General features: G+C 41.5%; 2 protein-coding genes across 2 annotated transcripts in view; both read right to left on the bottom strand.

Moving 5' to 3' along the window:
- Window positions 1–1527: 1527 nt before the first annotated feature.
- Window positions 1528–7603, bottom strand: GATD3A (glutamine amidotransferase like class 1 domain containing 3A). Its single transcript, XM_026036182.1, has 7 exons — window positions 7487–7603; window positions 5567–5619; window positions 4667–4780; window positions 4308–4427; window positions 3407–3499; window positions 2930–3086; window positions 1528–2311 (listed from the first exon to the last, which is right to left on the bottom strand). Exons 1-7 carry the CDS (start codon window positions 7601–7603, stop codon window positions 2183–2185), a joined length of 783 nt encoding a protein of 260 aa, XP_025891967.1. The 3' UTR covers window positions 1528–2182.
- Window positions 7604–8583: 980 nt separating this feature from the next.
- Window positions 8584–23900, bottom strand: part of PWP2 (PWP2, small subunit processome component) — an 18109-nt gene continuing 2792 nt past the window's right edge. Inside the window, exons 2-21 of the mRNA XM_026036190.1 lie at window positions 23760–23872; window positions 23053–23147; window positions 22626–22725; window positions 21969–22112; window positions 21410–21545; window positions 20601–20830; window positions 19494–19637; window positions 18834–18904; window positions 18241–18377; window positions 17139–17287; window positions 16644–16791; window positions 15621–15771; window positions 15100–15280; window positions 14424–14571; window positions 13300–13408; window positions 12724–12789; window positions 12174–12392; window positions 9656–9806; window positions 9364–9438; window positions 8584–9152 (exon numbers count right to left, since the gene is read on the bottom strand). Coding sequence (XP_025891975.1) covers window positions 8996–9152; window positions 9364–9438; window positions 9656–9806; window positions 12174–12392; window positions 12724–12789; window positions 13300–13408; window positions 14424–14571; window positions 15100–15280; window positions 15621–15771; window positions 16644–16791; window positions 17139–17287; window positions 18241–18377; window positions 18834–18904; window positions 19494–19637; window positions 20601–20830; window positions 21410–21545; window positions 21969–22112; window positions 22626–22725; window positions 23053–23147; window positions 23760–23872 — 2724 coding nt within the window. The 3' untranslated portion in view covers window positions 8584–8995. The remainder of the gene's footprint in view (window positions 9153–9363; window positions 9439–9655; window positions 9807–12173; window positions 12393–12723; window positions 12790–13299; window positions 13409–14423; window positions 14572–15099; window positions 15281–15620; window positions 15772–16643; window positions 16792–17138; window positions 17288–18240; window positions 18378–18833; window positions 18905–19493; window positions 19638–20600; window positions 20831–21409; window positions 21546–21968; window positions 22113–22625; window positions 22726–23052; window positions 23148–23759; window positions 23873–23900) is intronic.

Genomic DNA, 23900 nt, shown 5'->3' with positions numbered 1-23900 from the left:
ACCACGTGAGAGGGAAGTATCTCATATTATTTAGCTCTTATTTAGCTGTCCTGCCAAGCTAGCTGAGCCTTTCAACTGATCCTAAGTTTAAGGCACTGGGGTATTCCAATCTGGAAGTCTTCGAGACAGGGATTATCATGCCCAGCGTTGCATCTGCTTGCAAAGGGGCTCATCGGGCTGTTAATATTTGCATTATTTGGATATCCAGATTCCAGAAAGAATCTCAGAGGACTGTAAAAAGAGGCAACATCTGGAGAATCTTCCTGCCAACTTGCAGAAATTGGCCAGGGCGCAATAACAGCAAAAAGATCTTCTCTTTTTCTCAGGGCACCTTAATCTAAGCAAGAAAGGAGGAAAACTTTAACGCTCCCCACAGCCTTGCCAGGGTGAAGGGAGCCAGTGGGAAGATCTGAACTCTCTGTCCCTGAGGGGAAGGGACAGAAAGGGCCACGTGAGTTCAGCTCAGCTTAGAGCACTCTTGTGGCAGACAATGTTACTGGTAACACAGCTGCTCTTCTCCCAGGAGAAGAACTCCAGAGATTCCAATTCCATCTCTGTTTGTGGAAATTCCTGAGGCTACCATGTTTCTTTTAGAAGTTCTGCAGATGTAAAGACAACATAAGCATTTAAAAATGGCATTCTATGGCACATAATACTGAAGTTTCTCTGATTCAAACAAGATCTGAGTATTTGCTATGATATTCAGATATCTCCCATGCCTGTATCAGCTATATAAAACTCATAGCACAACTATCCCTTTTAGTACAAACAAATCTCAAAAAACAAAGTCCTTATTTGCACTTACTTAAATAGAGGGCTTTACTTCTATTTATTACTTGCTATTTATCATTCACATGACACTGAAAATTTTCCAATCAGATCTGATACACAAACACACTGTTTTAGAATATGTCCAGCATCGACTTTAAGCACCATGTCTGTCACCATGATTACTTGTTTTATGTGCAGGATTTTTCATAAGCACACTGGTGCCAGCCAGGATCTCTATGAAGTTCTCAAATAAAACAGTGTCCACCCTTGACTTCAACCCTAGATCTTATATATATAGGTTTAGTGACAAAAACAAATGACTTAAGGGGCTCCAGAAGCAAAAAGTTCCATGAAATCAAGATGGATTTGATAAAGGGGATGAGAACCAAAAAGCATCAGAAAAAGAAAGATGAAGCGAAGAGAGTCCTGAAAAAAATGTCAGAGTAAATCAACCAGCATGAATTATCAGAGGTATATATCAAACACAAATGAGATAACAAACACAGATGAGATAAAGACAAGGATTAATTTATTTATACATCATTTTTCCAGACATTCAATATTTCTTTGGAGAAAGCTTTATTACCCTAAAGTGAGAAAGTGAGGATAAGTTGAGATTTGTTTCTTGTCCACTGCCAAACATGCAACTACTTTAACAGGGACATGATCCTAAAAAAAATGTGCGTCACATCAGCGGATTATTTTTTTCTTTCAAGACCTTTTCTTAGCTATAATGGGCCAATGGATTTTTCAAAGTGCTAACATTGTGACAGATAAGGTGTGTCCTGCTCATGTTATTCGGAACAGCTCTCCTCTGGAAAGGGGTTCTTTAAAATGGAAAAAAAAAAAGAACATGGATGTTTAAACCAAGCCGAGGCAACCTTAGGATGTGGAAGATGTCTGCTCCCTTGGCCGCACCACAGTTAATTCCGACTTTTAGTTCACAGATTGAGGCCTAAATGCTTAAGCCATGAAGTACCAACTACAGCCTCTCCATTCTTAGGCCAACAGAGGCAGCGCCACTGTGGATGCTCTGCCCCTACAACGCATCTGCCCTCAGCTCTGGAAAGGCCCCTAGTCTTTCTTTGCCCGCATGGAAATGCTTTGGCACTGGTGCCACATGATGACGGCTGCTGGACACGGCCACACAGCTCCTTTCACCTGGAAAAGCTCAAGGAAACGCTCTGTGTCTCAGGCCAGACCGCTCATCGCCCACGAGCTGTTCTACGGGCTCCTCTTTTGGAAAAGTCCTGGAAATCCCCACAGATGGGAATCAAGCAGCTTCGCATCAGCACTTATTAGAGTGTGAACAGGAAAAGCAGGTGAAAATGTCTCCATTGGTCCATTCTTTCTTTGATACTATACCCTAAATTTAAACATGTCTATAGCTTTACTTTTTAGAACAGCCGCTTTACTTGCCAGTTAGCTTCAGCACATTCTTCACCATGGCCCCAATGCCATCGAAGATGTTATGTAATTCTGTTTCACACATGAAGGCTGGGGTAGTCACCACCTTGTTCTTGGTATCCACGTGAGCTTCGTAAGAGGGAGTTAAGGAAAACACCGTCCATGCCTCACATGCAGATGACACCTGCAAAGTAAACTGCCCCTGACAAAAAGCTTACAGCTCCATTACCACTTAAATAAAGCACCTCCAAATATATTAGTGTTCAGCTATAAAGACGGCTGAAATTTATAACCTGAAATACTAAAATTTATTTTGCCAGAAATACATAGACTGCAAGAGCAATCTGTGGGAAAAGCATTACTCAAAAGCACTGGAAAACTTGGGGAATTTACTGCCTGTAAGCAAATACTCTGGATATTGGTTTTCTGATCACAGCTTTAGCCTTCAGGAAAAGTGAAAAAAAAAATCTCTCAAAGAAAACTGACCACTTGTGAACATGTGCCAGTTTTGGGTGCAAATTCACCCAGCGTTTCCCAGTGTCCAAGGAAGCCCTAGGGAAAGCACTAAGCACTGCTACTATCTACGCAGCAGCATAAGGGAAGCAACGTGACCTCACCATGCACCCTATAGCATGCTCCATACGCTGTACATTCCCACTAAACACTAAGGGAAGAGCACAGGTCCTGTACGTATTTACTACTGCAATACTACCATGCACAGTAAATTGTGGAAGCTTATAGGAAAGGATATGGTTACTTCTTTGACGCAGTGCTTTCCTCCCATTTCTTTAATGGCTCCCGCAGTTCCAGCATAAGGCCACTTGCCACCTTCCTCTTCCTCATGCCCCACAGTTACTTCAGCACCAGCCAGAACTTTTGCTGCCAGCACTGGTGAAATGCAGCAAAGACTGCAAAAAAAAAAAAAAAAAAAAAAAAAAAAGGAATTATATAGAGATCCGTGACAGCATCTTTGAACACTCCAAACTGAAAGGATTCAGGTGTGCATGCTCTTACAAATTGGAAAGACATCAAAAGGAAACTTGTGATCAACATGTTCTCAGGTTCTTCTTCCACAAACACCAACACACACACACACACACACACACACACATACACAGAATATACCTTTTCTTGCTCCATCGCTAGCAGAGGTAGCTTCCCACACAACGTACTTTGTCTCTATGTTCACACTATCAAACAATCACCCCTCTATAGCTAACATACGTACCCAATAGGTTTGCCTGCTTTGTGGAAGTCTTTCAGGACACGTTCGACTTCTTTATTCACCTTGCAATCCTTCCCATCGACAGCAAAGGTGGATCTGCCACAACAAGAGGCTCAGTATGAACGTGCCGACAGACACGAGATCAGCTCTCAAAAGTCAGCACAAGCACAGCAGCTTCTACGAGCTGACTGAAAAATGTTGCAGAAGAGCAGCACTACCTAGGTCAATTCTGCTCAGGCTCTGGTCTGTCAGAGAGCTCCTTATTTAAGATGAATGCTTAAAATAAGCATTATCAAATCAGCTTTCTAAGACTACTGAAAAGCAGATCAGCAAATTTATCTGGGAACAAAAATACACAAAGAGAAAAAGACTTTTCAAAGCCAACAAAATGATGAATCAGTAATAAGCTAATCAGAAGGTTAACAGGAGATTTCCACTTGGCTAACACAGTTTTTTCTTGTTTGGTTGGTTTAGTTTTTTTTTTTTTTGAGCCACTCACTGTTTTACTGTTACTAAAGCAAGGCAGGACTTTTTGGTAGCCAGGCACTTCGGACATGAAGAAACAGAAGGAAAATACAGAAACACCCAAAACTTGGGAAGTTTTACCTCTGCTTTCATCATCAGGACACCAAAAATACTACAGGAGTATAGGAGAAAGATGACTTTTTATGGACTATCTAAACTGTAGAACTCTGACTAACATTATTGGGAAAATTTTCAAAAATACAACAGGAAAGCAAAATGAATGGCACTTAGCACTTAATTCCAACACTTTGAAGGGACATTTCCTTACTAAATTAGGTAGGGATGGGTGGGGTTACATATGCTAGAGAAGACCACTTACTGCTCCCTGTTCTTATTGTGCGAGTCATAAGGAGGGGGTCTATTATTTACTTGCACTCACAAGTTTTTAGCAGCTCCAAATCCACCAGGAAATATCACAGCATCATGGTCTGTTGTGGTAAGGTTAGCCAGGTTTGTGATTTTACCACGAGCAATCCGTGCAGATTCCACTAAAACATTCCTTGAACAAACAGAAATTTAAAGATGAGACAAACGAAGCATTTGTGCACAACAGAGCATAGAAAGGAGAGCATATAGTAATGTCCAGATAATGCCTTTAGGTTTAGCTCTCCAGCTGGCATAAAGCTGTTCAAAGCACTTAGCTGCAAGTTCAGCTACAGGGTGCTACGTCTGAAGAAGGCCCAGCTTGCAGCAAAGTGAGAGCCAGCAGTGACAGCAGAGGCCCAGCACAGCTCTTACCTCGACTCAGTTGCAGCTGGCTGCCCCTTGCTGTGATCAACGACGTGCATCTGAGGCACATCTGGAGCGTACATGTGAACGTGGGCGCCCCCGCGGCTAAGGTGCACCAGCACCCTGCAAAACCAGAGAGGAGACGTGCTGAGCACCTTGGGAAAGAGGCTTTGTAAAGGCACCACCAGACCCTGAAAGACATCTTGAAAGAGGGGGAAAACACTCCAACTGCTACCACAGCATACTGAGTCTGTAGCAGCAAAAGCACTCTTTTATAGAACAACAGAGTGCAGCGAGAACAAATAAAAGTCAATCAGATGGCAGAGACAGATGAGTTGGTGACAGGCAAGCTGTGACAACTTTTTTCATTCACTGCTCTCACACAGGGGACAATAAATACATTTCTACCTGAGTGCAAGACCTCCAGCTTAGGGAAGAGTTCCACAATCACCTAGCATACCTAGGTGAATATTTAACCTGGATCTAGGTCAACATGTTTTCGAAATGAGTAATAAAAACTGAACAGAATTAATAACTCAGCTTGAATATTAACAAATCTTGCATTCAATTTAGGCTCAAGAATGAAAGTTTAAGGTGATTAAAATTCTTTATATTGCTCGAGCTTGTTTCTAGAAAACTGAGCTGCTGTTTGTGTGGAAAAGCCTCTCAAACTCATTGCTCTGGCACTACATAGGAAGCACGTGTAATCTTGGACAGACAGAGCAGGGAAGCAGCCAGGTTTCTCATTATGCTGGGGGAAAACTCGGAAGCTTCATGGGCCAACGAAGAAACACTATCACAAATCCTTCAGGGCAATTTTGACAGCTCATAGGAAGAGGAATTGAATTCAGAGCGTTCTGATAATAACGCAGGTATTTTTGGAGGCTGCAGTTACATAAAGCAACTTACGCTGAGGCCTCATGAATTTCTGTGCCATCGTAGACACCACAACCAGACAGGACCTGCAGTGAGAAAACCAAAATTATTTCAGCTGATATGAAAACTCTAGACAATCTTTCACCAACCTTGCGAGATTAAAAAAAAAAATAGCCACAGCCTTAGAAACAAGGTCTAACAAGGTCTTTATCGTGCCAGTAAATATCAAGCTATTAGCCCTAGTGTTGCAGTTTGACATACTGTGCAACAAGTACCTGCCACACGCAGGTCTCATATTTGTTCTTCAGATTTGCTAAACTGACAAAAGCCCCATAGGTGTGCTTTTATTATGCATGCAGGGGGTCATTCTGAGCCTGATACAGCGATGAGATGTTCTTATCCTTGTGAAATACACTCTCATCTGGATATACAGCAAACAGAAGTGGGATAAAAACGCACTTTGCGTTTTGTATTTATGATAATGCTATTTTACCTACTGCCAACTTTCTGTCTGAGAATCCGTATCAGAGATCAATAACTAAATCATTATTCATAATCCAAGTATGCTACATGGGCCATATTTTCCCTTATTACCACAACAATATGCTTTCAAATTTTCAATGTTAGTTTGCTTATATACACAGGAGCATAAAACACACAACACAACCAGCTATCCATTTTCAGTCTGGAGGGAGTCTTTCATAAAGTAGTAGAAAAAATATAAAGCATTAAAAAAACAGACAAAAGTGTTTGCAAGAACAAAATCACCCCCACCAAAATCCAAATAATTCCTTCTTTATTCCTGAAATGATAGCAAAACCTTGTGGTGCAGTTAGAAACTCCCATTGAAGAGTCTCCATTTTTATTCTCTCTCCACCTGGTTTTGTCTGTTTTTAGAAGCTTAACAAGCTTTAAATAGCAGGCACATGAAAAGGCACAATTGAAACTGTCTTTTGGAAATCTGGAAGGGCCTTTTAGACCACAACATCCAGTCCTCAGCTACCACAGGCCTAACATCCTACAGTCATCTTTACCAGTAAAGGTAATTTAAAGGTCTCATTTAAAACAAGATTTTTTTTTTGTCCTGGCTAATCCTACCTGGAATCTCACTGCTCTGACACACAGAACATCCTTATTCCACCTCCAGCTTTCAGTAACCTTCCTTCTTTCCTTCTACTCTTTTCTCTTACAGCTTTTTTTTTTTTTGTTGTTGTCCTTGAAGCAGAGGCAGACAAAGCATTTTGGCTTTTGCTTTAATGTATTTTGCAAAGTCTCCAATTATTTTCCCCATTTTTTTTTTCCTGATCACATTCAGTCAGGAGCCCTTCCACAGAAACTCCTGCCCTTGCTTGGAATACTGTGTTATAAGAGAAGTTCCTGCAGGGGCTACTTCCCCTCACCTGCTGCCACCATTAATAAACTCTTCTAGCTCACGCGGGCTCAATCCAGAGAGACATAAGTAAATAAATAAGCCTTAAACGGGGGGTTATTTTATTTTATTTTATTTATTTTATTCCCATGTAATTCGGGCTGAAGGGAGCTGCCGCGAGGAGGCACCTCTGGTCTCCGCGCAGCCACTCTGGCCCATCTCCCACTTCTGCCATTTCCACCGCAAAGTCACCCGCCGCCACGGGACTCCCGACCTCCCCTCACGCCGAGCAGCAGCGCGCAGGCCATAAAATAAACAAACCAACCCAAGATATAAATAATAAAAATGAAAGAAATAAAAAATGAAAGAAATAAAATATAAACGAAGTGAGCTCCCTGTTTTGGAGCCGCAGCGCGGCCGTTGCCGGCTCACGGCAGCCGTTACTCATGGCGGCCGTTACCGGCGGCGGCCGTTACTCATGGCGGCCGTTACTCGCGGCGGCCGTTACCCGCGGCGGCCGTTACCCGCGGCGGCCGTTACCCGCGGCGGCCGTTACCCGCGGCGGCCGTTAGTTACTCACGCACCACGGCGACGCGGGCGGGGCGGCGGCGCGCGGGCGAGCCGTGCAGCGCGGCCAGGCGGCCCGCGGGCGCCCCGCGGCGCAGCGCGGCGCGCAGCCCCGGCGCGCAGGCCGCCAGCATGGCCACCTCAGCGCGGCGCGGCGCGGCCAGGCGCGGGGAAGCGTCGGCGGGGCCCGCGGCACGGCGGAAACCTCGGCCCAGGCCGCAGCCCTCGGCCCGGCGGGAGGCGGCGCCCCCAGAGGCCGGGAGGCGCTTCGCGAGGCTCCTGGCAGCGCTCAGGGAACGCGTGGGTGAGGCGCTAGGGACTCGGTTTGGGAGCCGGGGTGGCGATGCGCTTGCGGGTGGACGCGATGATCATGAAGGTCTTTTCCTACTGTAATGATTTTGTGATTCTACTTCATAAAGAACACAACAAGCCTAAGAGCACAGTAAGAAAGAGGGATTACAGAGTCACAGGTGCATGGTATATGCGTGTGCGCCGCGCTCCGTGCTCTGGATGTCCCTGCTGGAGTGGGAGGGTGGACTGGATGATCTCTAGAGGCCCCTTCCAACCTTAACCATTCTGCAGCTCTGTGACCACAGGGCACCTCCTGCAAGCACCACTCTCCAAGCCCCCCTCTCCTTCACTCCTTTGCTCTACGATACACTGAACCACTGATGTGACCACAACACTGAGCAGAAGCCACAGGTGAACCTATTTTTTTTAGATGTTACCATAAGAAAAAATGCTATGTTTTATTTAAGTAGCAAAAGCATCTTTCTTTGTACTTGCAAATCCTACAAACTGTCTGCATGTGTCTGCTGCACGTTTTGGAGGCATGTATTCACTGAAGCACTTTTCAGCAACGCCATCTCCGCTCCCGGAAGAGTTAAGCACTAAGCAAACAAATCCGCCCCACCACTGGCTCCGTATTTGCAGCATCTTCGGTACCAAGACCTCCGGTAACACGCAGCTTGGAAACACTCCAAGCCTTCTTTTCATTTTTGTACTCAAAACCTCAGTGTCAGCATTGCCCAATTCCCATGTCAATTCAACAAAAGCAAAGAAACAAAAAATTCAGATATTGTTATTTTAATGAATAACATTAAAGCAAAACAAAAGAAACAACACCACGGCTTTCTTGAAGGAAAGATTAACATCTGTAACACATTCCTCCCCTTACAGTCTAGGTTACATTATTGAGGTGGCAGTTTACAAACAAATCTTTAGCACATTATCTCAGATCATTAAATTGATGCCTGGAGAAGTTTTATAGCACAGTAATTTTGTTCCCATATTTGTTGGTAAAGGGATGTTACTCATCCTAATTACTGCAACTTCATTGGATTTCACAGCATACCACAGACAGCACTTGGTCCATCTTAAATTTAACTGATCTCTGTAACTTGCAAGTAATACTGTGCATGATGTTAAAAAAGAGTGAAATTATGCCTCTATAAGAGCCACTCAGTCTCAGTGAATACCACTGCATAAAAATCTTTTCTCTTCAGTTTTCTTCTCGTGAAGAATAACTAGGAACTAAAAGATTCCTTGTGAGAGTCTTGCATAATATAATCACAGTCGGAATCCATGTCTCCTTCCTCTGCCGACGTGTCCGCCAGGCGTTTCACGCCCCGCTGTTGCGAAATGGCCAGCACGTATTTAATGTTGTAGATATTCCACTCACAACTGGAAAAAGTAAGAAATGGGATTCAATTTTTTCTCCCCCCAAAATTCCACTTTTCTCCAAAAAAAGTAAATATTTTTCTCTTAAAATAAAAGCAGCTCTATAAGAAGGCCACTTTCAAATCTCTAACGTTACACCCCCGTCAGCTCCCAAATTACTCCACCCTTAAATGAAGGATTATGATTTGGACTTCCTACGTATGACTATACATACAGTTTGGAAACATCATCAAAATGACGTTGGATGCTCTTCTGAAGAAACTGGAGCACAGGGAGCAGCTTTTCTGACCTGGAAAGAAGAAAACGTTACTATAAATTACATTGCAAACTACACATGTGAAACACTAGAACTTTTCTGCACTCTCAAAATTTAGAAAAGCATAAATGTTAACTTTTAAATATGAACATTTTAAGATGACTTTTAATTGTACCACTGTAGAGAAGCCCCCTTGGCTGGCAGACATTTCAAAATGCCTGCCAGTGTTTTGACTCCCCTGAGGGCTCACCTTGTTTTTAGTTTCTGTCCATGTAGCATGAGCAACTTATGAGCCCAAATAAGATAGAACTCTAAGTGACAGGATATCTCAAAGGCAGAGGCCAGGAACTCCAGCAACTTCTCTACATACAGATCCGGGAGTGATGAACAGATAACGTCAACTGTGGAAAAAAAATGCACTGAAATTAGAGTGGAATTACTATTTGGAAGAATATGAAAGATCACATTGGAACATATATTGGGAAGGAGAATAAGCCAAGAACTTGGAAAATATTTGCAGCGTAATATTTTAGATAACAGCACAGGACGAAACAAATCTTTCCTATTTCAGCTTTCCAGTCACTACTCTGATTACAAGGAAGAGTTTAACAACTCCCTTTGTCTCCCGAGACCTGCGATAAGGGCTCTCCTCTTATCCAAACTCCACCATTGGCGCTGCAGAATTTCCACCTTTTCCTTCTCTTTTGGCAGAGCCAGACTTTACCAAAGCTACGTTGCTTCTGACTTCACACGAATTCTGTATTTGGTGGAACAAGTTACACTTAGTAATCAGAAACAATAAGGGGTACTTGCCAAAACAAAGTCACCTGCCCACAGAGAAAGTATCTGAATGCTATTAGCAATTCAGCAGCACAAAAAGTATGGCTTTATAACCATTACAAGTAATTTCACACATAAGTACAGCGATGTCATACCCATGATGCTCTCTGCATATCAATACATCTCTGCAGACACATCTACCATCTTAATTCAGTGAAAATTCAGTGCCATTCAACGTGGAAAAACAATTTTCATCTCAGAGTCACACATTCATTCTCTACCACTGATCATTATGCCCAAAATGTCAGTACCTTATTTTCGGATTCTGGGGCTTTGGCTCCTATCTTTTCCTATCCTGCATGTACATATATATAAAATCCATATATATACATATACACATATGTATATACACACACACACACACACATATATATGTGGATTTTTTTTTGTTAAGATCAGTGAAACAAAAGAAAAAATCCAGTAACACTAAGATTTGCCAGATAGATGAAAACACTATTGTGCCAACACATAGATGCAACAGGTCATTTACACTAACATGGATAATTATCAGGTTCCCTACCTAGAGAAGGAGGTAAGAAACCCTACAAAGCTTGGAACACACCTGATTTCAGACTACAGCACGTTTTGACCAGATAAAATTTTGTATTTACTACACATAAAACACTGGAAAGAAATAATCACTTTTCTTGGAGATAACACCAGTGAGGCAAAGCTAAGGAAAGATGAGTAAATATTACTACAATGGAACTAATTAAGTTCTAATGCTAAATAATAAAATACATTGAAAGTTTCTGGTAACATTTTATCTACTATAGAGCTAATAAATGTTTACATTTATTATTTCAAAGCAAGACTAACTTAAAATCAGCTGGCTCAGAGCTTTATCCAGTCAAACGCTGCACATCTCAAAGGACAGACTCTCCCCTGCCTCGCTGGGCAACCTGTTTTTTGACCACCCACCCCAAGCACAAAAACTTGTTCAAATATCTAATTTAAATTTCCCATGTTGCAGCTTGTGCCTGTTGTCTCTTTTCCTAAGACTGAGCACCTCCAAGAGGAGTCTGGCTCTGCCTTCTTTATGGTTTCCAACTAGGCATTTGAAACACAGTAAAAATCTTCACCTTCGGCCTTCTCTTAAGACTGAATAAACCAGTTCTCTCAGTCTCTCTCCCTCTGTCCCTCACTCTGGACTCCTAACCCCTCCTGAAGTCCTCCATCGTGTGCTCCAGCACATCAATGGCTTCCAGGTGCTGGGGAACCCCAAACTGGACACTGTTCCTGAGGAGGACTCACAAGTGCGAAACAGATGGAACTAAACACTTCCCTCAGGTTACATCCATGACAGTATCACCCACACGTGGCTGGCCTTCCTCCCCACACAGGCCCACTCCTGACTCATATTAACCTTGCTGTGCACCTAGCACCACAGAAGTTTTCTGCCAACTTTACTGGAATATCTGGACCTGATCAAATTCCGTGTTCAAAAAGGACGAGATAAACTAGAATAGTGAAATCCAACCAAGAGACAGTGTCAAACTTGTTAGTTTGGTCAGCTACCTCTGTAGGAAGCTACAAGAATAAAGAAGGAATTGTGAACTATGTACACACAGCTAAACAGTCACTTCTCAAGCCCAACCTATTTAAACAGTGCAAAGCAGATACAGTCTTTTTTATCTGGCTTGATTCCAGCGTAGTTTTATCCTTATCTTTGCTAATCTTAGGATAAAAAAGTGTGGGCAACCCAAAAGCTGAACAGTTTGTATATGTAGTAAATCAATAAACACACCCCTTCCTTAACTATATCACAATAAATAAAAAGCTTCAAGTCTTAAAAAGAAACAAAGAAAAAAAAAATCAAGCAGTATTATTTAAAGCACTAAACCTCTGCCCTTTAGGCTTCAGTTTATTTAGCTTACACATCTCTGTTGATGATTAATTCAGAGAAGCTTCACAGAAGAACCTGTTACCTTCATTGCTAGGTATGGTCTCTATGACCTCCTGAATTAATTTCTTCTCATTCAGCTTGAAAGCCATGATGATAGCCACCGTGTACTCCTTCCCATGGAGCATTTTGCGGATACTGCTGGGTGTGACATCGACGTCTAGCTCAAAAGGATCAAACATGAGCCCGGAGTCTAGGGAATAGATGAGCAGGCCTTCCGTGGTGGTGGCTGCCCAGCTGCGGCCTGGAAGGGAAGCAAGGGTGTGTAAGAGCAGAGCTGTCCTGCTAGGAGTAATGATACACAGATGGACCATAATCACTTGCACAACACGGGAAAAACAGAAAACCACACGGTGGGCTTGTTACCAATGATAAAATGCTGGTGAAAAACACCAGCTGAAACTAATGTACACTTAAATTACCTAAATGTCCATTGTGCAAGAGAACAGACCTAGCAGCCCCCCATAGCACCTGGAAAAACCATCTCCAAGGTACATGATTATTACTCCTTCGTTACTCTATACTTTTGTTGCATGTGAAAGAAAAAAAAATTCAAACTCCTTGTCCATCCTCACCTGTAGGAGAGAACTGCAGGCAGCTCACTCTTATTTCTGGTTTGAAGTGCCGAGCACTCATGTCACCTGAAAGAGAAGTTCAGAAATAAGTTTTTATATACACCAAAATGCTCACAGTCCGGCTAACAACTGGAACTATGCTATTACCCTAATGCTGAGAGATAATGCAGAACAGGCCAAGATCCCATGCAGTTAAAGACCATACAGTCCTTGCTCAAGATATTTTAAAGTTAAAAAAATTAAGTGGCTGGACTGAAATTTGTTCGCTGTCCCAGGAGAGATCAAAGACAAAGCAAGGAAATGGAAAACCAATTCAGGTCTTCTGATTTCATAGACCAGAGGGGCTTCTGTTTTCCAGTGCTGCTTTACACACAACCATCTATCCACATATGCACTTAGCACTTTTGAACTGGCCACTGTGGCAACAGAACATCCAGTAATTGTAACTAGAAAACTGTGCTGGATAATTCAAACCCTCCATATCTGATTCCTACTTTAGGCCTGAGGTTTTGATTCACATAAAGCTAGAAACAAGAAAAAAAAGCCCGAAGTCATCTACTTACCATAGAGACTTACCTCTCTTTACTCCAGGAAGAGGAATAGCAACACCATCTTCATCACCAGCCCCTTCATCTATAAGAGCCATGCTGCCAAATTCAGTCATTTTCCTTCGATCTAGGTACTCCTAGAAACACATCCCAGTCACTACATTGAATCTCTTGCCAAATACCTGGGCTAAGTTAAAATTCTCCAACACTGTTGCTAGATGATCAAGTGATTATTTCTCTAAACCTTCGCCCAAAAGTTCTTCATAATTTGCAAAGAAAATCAACTACTTCACAACAGCAGGCAACAGTGCTCGAACACTGACCACAATCAAGACTCCTCACCCTCTTACAGCCTCAGAACGACACAAGTCACTTCGGTCTGTGGCTTTACAATATTATACTGCTCTGGCCACTATAGACACCATTTCCTCAGACGGGCTCCTACTCCTTCCTCTCGTCAGCCCGCATGACCACACTGTGCTAACAGAACCACCGTCTAGCCAGACAGCTACACAAAGGATTTTTTCCCCCCTTTCTTTTCTTTTACCCTTATAGGTTGTATGTTGAACTCTGTCAGCACAGCAGAGGGCAGCACCAGAACAGGGCCACTTCACAAGTCATGGCTGTCTAAGAAACTTCCTCAGAACCACCATCAAATGTGGCCCAGCATGAACCCCAAAGCACTAGGGTAATCAGTAATCTTCAAGGTCGGGGAATAGGGAGAAAAAAAAAAAAAAAAAGATTTATGATGATTTCTTAACTGCTGGTGCTTTTCAGCATTCACTTCACTTTTAAAGAAACTTCGTAGTTTTGCATTTGGTAATATTAACTGAAACGCAGGGAAAGTTAAATGGCTGATATTTTCACCTAAGCTAAATTGCATTATTATCTCATTAACTTCAGTACACTGCTGACTTAATCAGGCTTAAGAGTTTTGCACCTCCAAGGCAAGCACACTGCAGCCTAACAGGCTTTGTTTATCTGAATTTCAGAACTTTATTTTCTGAGAAATACTTTTTCCTTACAGCTGTCCTGCCCAATACCAAGAAAAATGAACGCACGCTCAACAAAATATTCAAAAATTCCACTTAAACGAGATGCTATATAGAACCAAGGAAAAAACAAACAAAACAGATCCATGTGGTCACATACCTCCATTGCATCTAATGAGAAGTTGCATGAGATTTCAAATTTTTTCATAAGAATCTGTTCTTTGACGTTATATATACAGACAAATTTTGATAATCCACCTGCTAGAATAGATTGACCATCTGCCGAGTAGCACAGAGTAGTAAATGACCTAAGAGAAAGAAAAGAAACAGTTAACTTCAGTGCCAACTCTGAGCTCAAAACAGACATAATACAGTGTAAAGACACGAAAAAATGAAGCTGTTCACTTATATAACACGTATTTAACAAAAAAGTTGTTTTTATCATGACCAAGTACTTCTGCTTCTTTACTTTGACTCACAAACACTTCAGAACTTTCAAAAACCTTCCTGAAGTGCTTCCACACTTCTGATTACACATGACAGCTTAGGGAATGAGCTCTCAACTGTATCTTACACAAAATTAAGGATGGTCAGAAGAAGTAGCAGAAAAAAGTCATGGCATGTTTTAAAGAGACAGATGAGCTCATCCTTAAGAACTACATTGGTTTTTAATCACTGAATCAGGCACTTAGAAAAAAAATCAGAATCAAAATAGTCAATAGGCTGATGTACTTTGAAAATCTCATGTTAAAAAACAAACAAACAAAAAAAACCTTAAAAGCTTAAGCAAGTGTGGCATCCTGTTTCCTCTTGTCGCTGCTGTTGAGTTTACTTACTTTCCCTTGGCTGACTGTTTGGCTGTTATTTTATCAAGCTCCTTTCTTCCCATCTGGAGGTCGTGTCTTCCCTCAATCGAGCCGGTTTGCACCGCGTTTTCGTGATCCCAAAATGTTATCTGTCCATTCAAAGAAGCAACTGCAAGCTCTTTGCCATCAGGACGGAAAGCGACAACAAGAACTGCAGAGAATTGACGATTAAAAATGCAATCAGATCCTTTTCTACAAAAATACCCTATATTTTTGTAGCATTTCCATCTCAACTATTAATACAATTTTTAAAGTGACTTCACTTTTTTCTCTGAGTCACTTTTTTTCCCCATGTTTAAATATTACAAAATCAGTTGTCAACAAATAGCAACGATTTTTTGTGCTATTAAATGAGCATTACAAAGAAAGATCTCAACTTTTGCTTAACTATGGAAAAATTTGATCAAAAGGGAATATCAAGTACTATAAAAAACAATACTGGGGTATGTCTGTTTTTTTACGTGTTCAACACAGGATGAAATAAAGGTTACCATCTGAGTTCAGCATCAGGGTCTCCTTGGTTCGCCAGCTGTCTAACATATCCCACAACTTGACAGTCTTATCCCAGGAAGCACTAGCTAGAACACACTTCACTGGGTTAAAAGACAAACTGCTGATGGGGCCCTCGTGACCAGATAAGACCTAGCAAAAGAAGGAAAGATAACACAGAATCAGGTGAAAGAAATCAAAATTCATATACTTTACACTAAACAAAAGCTAAACACAACAATGAAACTCTGCTTAACTCCACTTTTACACATGCAGGATAACATATGCCAGCAATTCTCCACTTTTTATTTTCAGAAACCTAAAATCCAATTCACCCAAGTGCTACTGCTGCAAAGGCACAGCCCTGCTTATGTGGGCACATGTGACTGACATCACACCTTAAGTAGCTTAAGCCAAAAAAATCATCATCTCCTCCGACAACAGACTTTAGAGACTAAGACTCAGGAACGTTGCACTATTTTTTTCTTGTCAGAGCAAGCAGAGGAACTGTTAAGCAGCAAGTCATTGCTCTGGGAACGAGGAATGTTCTGCATCTGAAAATATTCAAATATTCTGTGAAAAAAAATACAGATTTTTTTCAAGCACTGAGCTCCTAGTCATCTCAAAATAACTGACACAAAAGAACTAAATGCTGCCATCATAAAAATCTGTTCAAAAGCGAGCACTCCCCCACTCTCCTGCAGCAAGACTGTGCAAGTCTCCACTGACCTTATGACTGCACCTAAACTTTCTTCATTTCCTGAAGAAAATACAAAAAAAAAAAAAAAAAAGCCTCATTGAACAATAATGGTAGCAGACTTCCTTTTTCACCCAATGAGATGCACAGCAATTCTTCTGATCATTCATTAGCTAGAAAGAGCTTGATAGCTCCCACACAATGAATCAAAAAATGCTGCAAGTAAAGCGGTTTAGCTCGAATTCTTGCATAGAAATAAATCATTTAATATGTATTCAAACCCTCCAACTAATCCCAAAGATACAGGGTATCATCATGATGTCCTTACATCCAACAGTCTCCCGCTCTGCATGGACCAGATGAATATTTCAAAGGAATCCTGGGAACCAGCTGACACGATCTCGCCACTGGAGTCCACAGCTAAGCAAGAGAACTGAGTCGGCCGTGGAGAAGTAAAGGTGCGGAAATTGCGGTACCTGTCGGGAAGGGGAAAATATATTTAAACCTTTCAAAAATACATTTTAAAAGCATTTTAGGGAGGTGGAAACAGATGTTTTAAGTATTTTACTTGTAGTGGCTTTTAAATCAACTACATGAATTTTTAACTTGAGATACTTGTTTCAATTAACACAGAATAGAAAAAGGCACATGAACTTTTCAAGTTTACCAGAATTAGCTGCAGTGACAGGGTTCCTAGTTCGTACAAACAAGGACTTGCATTCACGCGACTTGCTTTGGAAAACAGCAACCAGCAGTTCAGGGTGTTTCAGGGGATGAAAGCCGAGAGCTCCAGGCTACCAAAGGCTTGGAGCAAGAGAGTTACCTGTGCAGATCGAAAGCGCGCACCGTCCCGTCCAGGGAGGCGCTCACAACGACGTACCCGCTGGACGTGAAGGTGACGGCGGTGACGCCGCTCGCGTGCTCGGTGAAGGTGACAAAGCAAAAGCTGCTGGAAGTGCTCCACACCTTCACCTGCGCGACACACAGGAAAAGCCTTCTTAAAACCCGCATCAGGAATTTGGGAAGCACGGACATGGCAGGAGAGAAATAGTGAAGAAAAAGCAGCCCTAAAACTTCACAACAGGTTTGCGGCTCTAAAATAATAATAATACGTAAAAATAATAATAGTAAATATATATATTTTTGGAAACAGCGTAAATTTTCATGGAAAATTAGAGTACAATAGAACCTGGTGGGCATTTCAGGCTCCTAAACTTGTCCATGGCTCAGATGTAGATTCAATTCTAAGTTTTGGCCAATTTTAAATCTGAATGATAAAAGCTATGGAATAGGGCGTCTTTTTTCTTTCCCATCAGTTCTGCATGTGAGAAGGTACTAGGTATTTATTATACTTACATTCCAAGAGATCCCAGTATTACTCTACAATAAATCTTTCAGAATAAAAACAGCATTTGTATTGCCTAACCTACTACTTCAAGACAAATAATCTATGAGAAGCTAATTTTTCAGTTAATTAACAAGCGTTTACATGAGTACGTGAAAGAAAAATGTTTAGAAATTGCATTTTTATAAAGAACTTGATAAGAATTTCACATTAAAACCCATTACTAAAAGGAGTGAATTTCAGTGACTGACCTTCATGCATCCTAACACATTGCAGAACTACCACGAACGCATAACTAAGCATACAGGAATTTGGAATTTTCTGTGTTTATGGTGACTGCAATCTGCAATCATTAAAAGTTATCTGCTAGAAAGCGTAAGTGATGCAGTTTGCAGAGGATTCCAATAATAAATCAAAATCCACATATTGTGGCGAGCAGAAAAAATTAAGAACCGCAAGAACAAAATTAATAAAAATTCTCAATTACCATAACAGAGCTCTCTACATAGAAGTGGAATTCAAGCTGTTTTCTACATTTTTAAGATTTAAACTGGTAATTCCACACCACTGTCTGACTTACTTTGCCATCATCCCCTCCAGTTACTATGTACTGCCCATCTGGGGAATACGCTACCGACACCATGCTGTTGAAATGGCCTTGCTGCTTCAGCACGTACGACTCGCTTTGCCATTCCCAAACCAGGAGCTGCCCCAGACCTGCAAACACGGAACAGAAATTACCCCCAATTACGACTCTTTCATTTTTTTCAAGCTAAAGGCCTAAAAAGAAGATTATTGGTTGATTCTTCTACTTTGTAAAATGCCATATACAAACAAGGAAGAGAAAGCGTGCGTGGAATGAAAAGTAGTTATTTATTAGGCTAAGGATAGAGTCAGACTCAAAGGACATGGGCTTTATACAATTTTGCTACAGATTTCATATATGGTTTCAGAGTAATCATTTCCTTTTACTCCTTATCAAGAAAGTATTTTCCTGGATCAAATGTGAGGGAAAACACATTAGGGATACATGCTTTACTTTACTCAGATACAATCTAACTATACAATATAAATAAAACATTAATTTTTGGAAAGAAGAGGACAAATTCGGGCCTGCATACCACTGACACTTCCGTTTTTTCTCTATGAATACACACCACCCAACTCACAAACCTGAACATCCAAAGGCAATCCAGTCACCAGTACAGTTGATAGAAATAGATGATATCCGTTGATCTGAAATACTGGAAATAAAAGAATCACTCAATAAATAAACTTGCATTTTCAAATCCCATCTAGCAAACTTTTGAATTTTAGAAACTGCAGTTGATTTCCTCAGTACAAGAAAGATCTTTGATTAATTCATTGGCTTTCTATAGCTCTGTAAAATCAAAAGCTGCAAACAAGTTCTATCCTTTTTCATACTCTAGAATATTGAAGAAATGAAACGTATTTGCAGGTTATTTCACACACACTTTTTTTTCCCCCACCATTATTTGTATTCGCTATATGTAAACTGGCAAAGTGATGTGTCCAAAGCTTTAAAGAAATCCATGGCCAGCAAATAATCCAGAGCTCCTATATTCAGTCCTCATTTTTCTGTAATAATCTATGGAAGGTAGCTGTAGGGCATTTGTTATATAAATTTACAAATGATTACTGTTTTTCTGAAATCAGAATTATCTCTGTATTTCTAGAAATGCAATTAAGTAGTTAAACTAATATTAAAAAAGTTTGTACTTTGATGCTCATACTTCACTGCTAAACATGCTGTGTTCTCCCCTTATCCCACCAAGCCCAGTAAAACAAACAGAAAAGAAAAGAGCATCTCACCTCAAGGAGTGGATCAGATTGAAATCAGGAAGTTCATGGAGGTGGAAGATTCCAGAGGCAAAACCTGTGACTAGAAGGTGTGTTTTCTTGTGATAAGCTGCAGATGTCAGGTTATTAAAATCACCCTCTTTATTGAAAAAATGCCTGCACATCGAAAAAATACAAAGAAATAAACATTTCTAAACAGGACAAGTATTTCAAAAGCATACTGCATTAAAGCAAAACAGCAGGAATTCCGGGAACTGCTGAACATATGTGAATTTACACATTTCTCCAGGGAAAGAGATGGTTCTTCTCTTTTCCCTTCCTGCATGCCTACAGCTGTGACAATAATGTAATCTATCACAAGCGACACCTGGTGCCTTGCAAGGAAAGGCACTTGAGGTTAAACTCAGGCATTACATTTTCTGTCATCTGATAACAGCAACGCAGGCTTTAAAATCCAGTGTTTACCCCCGCATATTTACATTCTCTTGCAAATTAAATAATTGAAGTTCTAGAGTTATTTACTGGCATTGATGTTTTTCTCAGTTTCTCTACGTTCGTAGCTTTCAGTGGAATTAAACAGATGCACATGGCATGGAATTAAACAGGCAAGCATGGCACGATTCTCTGTCAAACAAAAGAGCATGTGTGTATTCCAAATTCCTTTACTCTCTGGAAGGGATGTTCACAAAGGCTCATTCCAACCTGGACAGGGGTAGGCTGTCCAGAATACCAGTCCAATTAGCTAAGACATGTGTCCTTTGATGTGAACACACAGGGAGGGCCATCAGAAAGACACCTTTGAATAGGATAGTAAGAGGCTGATTATGTATCCTTAACAAATGCTACTGTCACCTCTCCAAGTTATCCAAGGTCTTTCTGCAAGGACTCACACCTTTGAGGCGAAGCTGAATTATCTTGAAATTGAAGGTTATTGTCCTTCGTGCATTCAAGGTGCCACAAACAGGCCCTTCTACTGAAATCATTTAGAATGAGATTTATAGTGAATTACTAAAACGTGGGCAATGATTTACAGCACTCAGAGTGACAGAGGGTGAAAAAGAGCCCAATATAATAAAGTCCCATAGTAATTTTGCTTTCGGAAAAACTAAAATCACTTACTTTGCGACACGAGAATATTTAACCTTCTCTCTAGTCTCTTTGCTCTCTTTTTCATTTGGATTGTCTTTTCCATGAATCTCTTCACATCGAGGTTCTTCAAAACACTCTTCATCATCATCTTTTTCTTTCTTTTCCTTTGCTTCACCTTTAGGGGGCATGGGCTTCAAACCATCCAGCTCTGTATCACACTGCCACACGCAGAGAGCCCCATCCCGGCTAATTGTGTACAGCTGGAATACGAACCCACAAAGTTACTGTGATCATACAGTATCTTTGCTTCATCATCTGCTGCCCTGCTATAATGAACATACAAATGTAGAAGGGGTAGCCAGACTGCGTGTCACCATTAGGGTGAGATATTTCACTTAGTCCTCTAAGATCCCACAAGCTTTGATTTGAAACACCAACTCATTTGCTCCAGATGAACTCTTTTCTGCCTTCAAAGAATTTCTGAAAAGGCAAGGCAATTTGGTAACCAGCTTCTGAGCTACAGGTGGCGACTTCTTCTTTCTTAAGTGTGTGAAATGGTAACACTTTCTCTGGAGCAATTTAAAATAATTTATTCTCCTCTCCCTTTAACATTCAACTATCCAAGTAAAAGTAGGCATTAAAAATAAATTTGCAGATTCTTGATCAAAGTGCATGAGTCAAAAGAGATATTACCTATATTTTTTCTAATTTCCAGGAAATTAGGAAAAACAGCAACTTGAAACTCCACATCCTTATCCTTATAACATCCACATCCTTATAAAACACAGCTACAAATATGTCACTATAAAATTGTAAGGACATAGTATGACCACACTTACATCTAGACTGTTCTCTTCGAAAAAACAGGCTACTATTGCATCTTTATGCCCTCCAAGCGAGTAATAGATCAAGTTTGCCCATCGCTCTGCTCCGAACACCCAGGTTGACATGTCCTTGCTCCCTACAGCGAAGCACCTGCAAAAGAAAAGCCACGCTGGCTGAGAGCACTGGTTGGCAACGCTTGTCGCTGAGCAGAGAACACTGTGGAAGTGGTGGCCAGCGTCTTCACATTAACAGACAATAATTAACAACAAACAACACAGTTCTAAAGCTGGCAACATCAGCAGAGGGCTATGAGATTAAATATTTAAAGCATGAACACAGACAACTCTCTGAAAATACGCTGCTTTATGGATAGCGGGGCATTTTCAAGGAAGAATGTATATTTTCATACTTTCCAGTTTAATAATATTTTTTAACTTAGGAGACAATGAGAAATGAATAATGCATTTTTACTGCTAGTAAAAAGCCACAGAACAAAGAAGACAATACATCACCATCCGTATAAAAATATTAACAAAAGGAAATGGTAGGTAGTGCTTTAGTTTAACAACTCACTTGGAATCATCAGTCCAGTCAATACATGTTGTTTCATCATATGGACCATAATAAGTCTTGTCCAGAACAAATGCATTAAATTCTCTTTTTCTTCCAGGAGCATGGTACATAAGAACCACGTTGTCTTTTGTAATCACAAATTTCCTGTCAAATGGGGAAAAAGAAAAAAAAAAGGGGGGGGAGAGGAGAAGAAAGGGAAAAAAAAAAAAAAAAAAGCATAATTATATCCAAAGCTGTTGAAACTTGAAACAAAGAATTGCTCTAGAGACAATATAACGAAATGTAACAAAGCAATATTAAAATGTTTGGGGTTTTTTTTGTGTTACATAAGCGTGGTGAAGAAGATGGAAGAACAGTTAGGAGGTAGAGCAAAGCTGCTCAGTTTTAAGAGTTCCTCTGTGGAGGGCAGCTCTAAAAAGCAAGTGTTAAGCCTGGCTCTCAAGCTCTGCTACTCTCTTCTCCCCACTTCAGTTTTACAGAAACAGTAGCCCCAGTTTGAATTATGAATTAATAGTGATTAATTAATGTGACGTCTTAATGTCACGATTAAATAATGTGATTAATTAATAGTGATTAATTAGTGTTTCTAGCTTAATTACAGCCAGCTTATGAAGTAACTCCTATGGGCTTGTTCTGAAACGCGCATATGCCACTTACTTGCCATCGGGGGAAAAGGAGACGCTGTGCACCGGCTTATGGAAATGGAACTGATGTATCACAGATTTACCGATGAGGCTGACGAGCAAAGCGGCTCCCTCTGTAAGAGAAGCAGATGAGCACTCAAATTATTCAATTCTCCTGCCAAAACAGAACACTACCTTTTCCTTTTTTTTTGAGAGAAAGTACTCTCTCAGAAACTTTCCGTAACAATGTTTTCAATAATATTGAGAAGACAAAAAAAAAAAAATCAGAATTACAAGTCCTGTTTTAGAAAGCCTGGTTCTGTTAGGAAAAACATCTTTCTCAAAGATCCTAACAAATTTAATGCACAATGTTTCTTAATTTGTGCTGAGGTAGAGTGCCCAGCAAAACAGACTTTCAGTTTTTTTTTTTTTTTTCTTCACCTGTTAGAAAATGCAAATACCTTCATCAATTAGTATGGCAAAATTTCCATCTGGAGAGAGCCCCACACACGTGATGTTGTGCCGTGTAGCCAAGGGGAGTGTTTCACACTTGTTACTGCAAGGACGAGAGATAAACAGAACGAAGTGAGTACACGGGCACAGGAACAACAGCCACCTCCCCTGTCAGCAGCGAAGTACAGCCTGGGTTCCACCTTGAGGCACTGAATCAGCTCAGGGGTACAACCACCAGCCTACATTAACGCGCTCGACTGCTGCAACCCTGCGAACACCAGGGAGGTGAGACGAGCCCAGCAGAACCAGAGTCAGTCCCGCGCCCGACTGCAGGGAGAGGTGGACAGGGGACCTGGCGTCTCCCATTTATGAGATGCAGTACGAGCTAGGGGAACACACGGAAACGACAGCACCAAACCAGCCACAACCCATTTCTTCCTTGTATTTCCCAAACGCCATTCCACAGGCACATGTTACACGTTCCCACGGGGGAACGCGGGGAAAAGCAGCACCCTGCAGTTCCCTGGGGCAGGGGGGCTCCATCCAGCCCTTAACACTCAGCCCGAAACCCCCGAGGTTTCGCCCGGGAATGCCGAGAGCCCCTGGAAAGCCCAGCGCCACTTCCCCCTACGGAGCAGGGGCAGAGGCAGCGCGGCCGCGCTCGGGGGCCGCCGGGGCCCCGCGGCAGGACGGGCGGCCCTCGGGGCCCACTGACTTCTTGAGGTCGAAGAGGGAGATCCTGTTGCCGACGGGGCTGACGAGGCCGCTGCCATCGCGGGTGAAGCTGAGGTTGCCGCGGCGGTAGACGGTGCCCAGCAGGCCGGAGAACTGCGCGGGGGAGAGAAGAGACGCGGGG

This window comes from Nothoprocta perdicaria, unplaced genomic scaffold (assembly GCF_003342845.1).
Source record: "Nothoprocta perdicaria isolate Ctin4 unplaced genomic scaffold, notPer1 scaffold_171, whole genome shotgun sequence".
NCBI lineage: Eukaryota > Metazoa > Chordata > Aves > Tinamiformes > Tinamidae > Nothoprocta > Nothoprocta perdicaria.
Note: the sequence above shows the minus strand (reverse complement) of the source record. Positions and strands in the feature narration are given on the sequence as shown.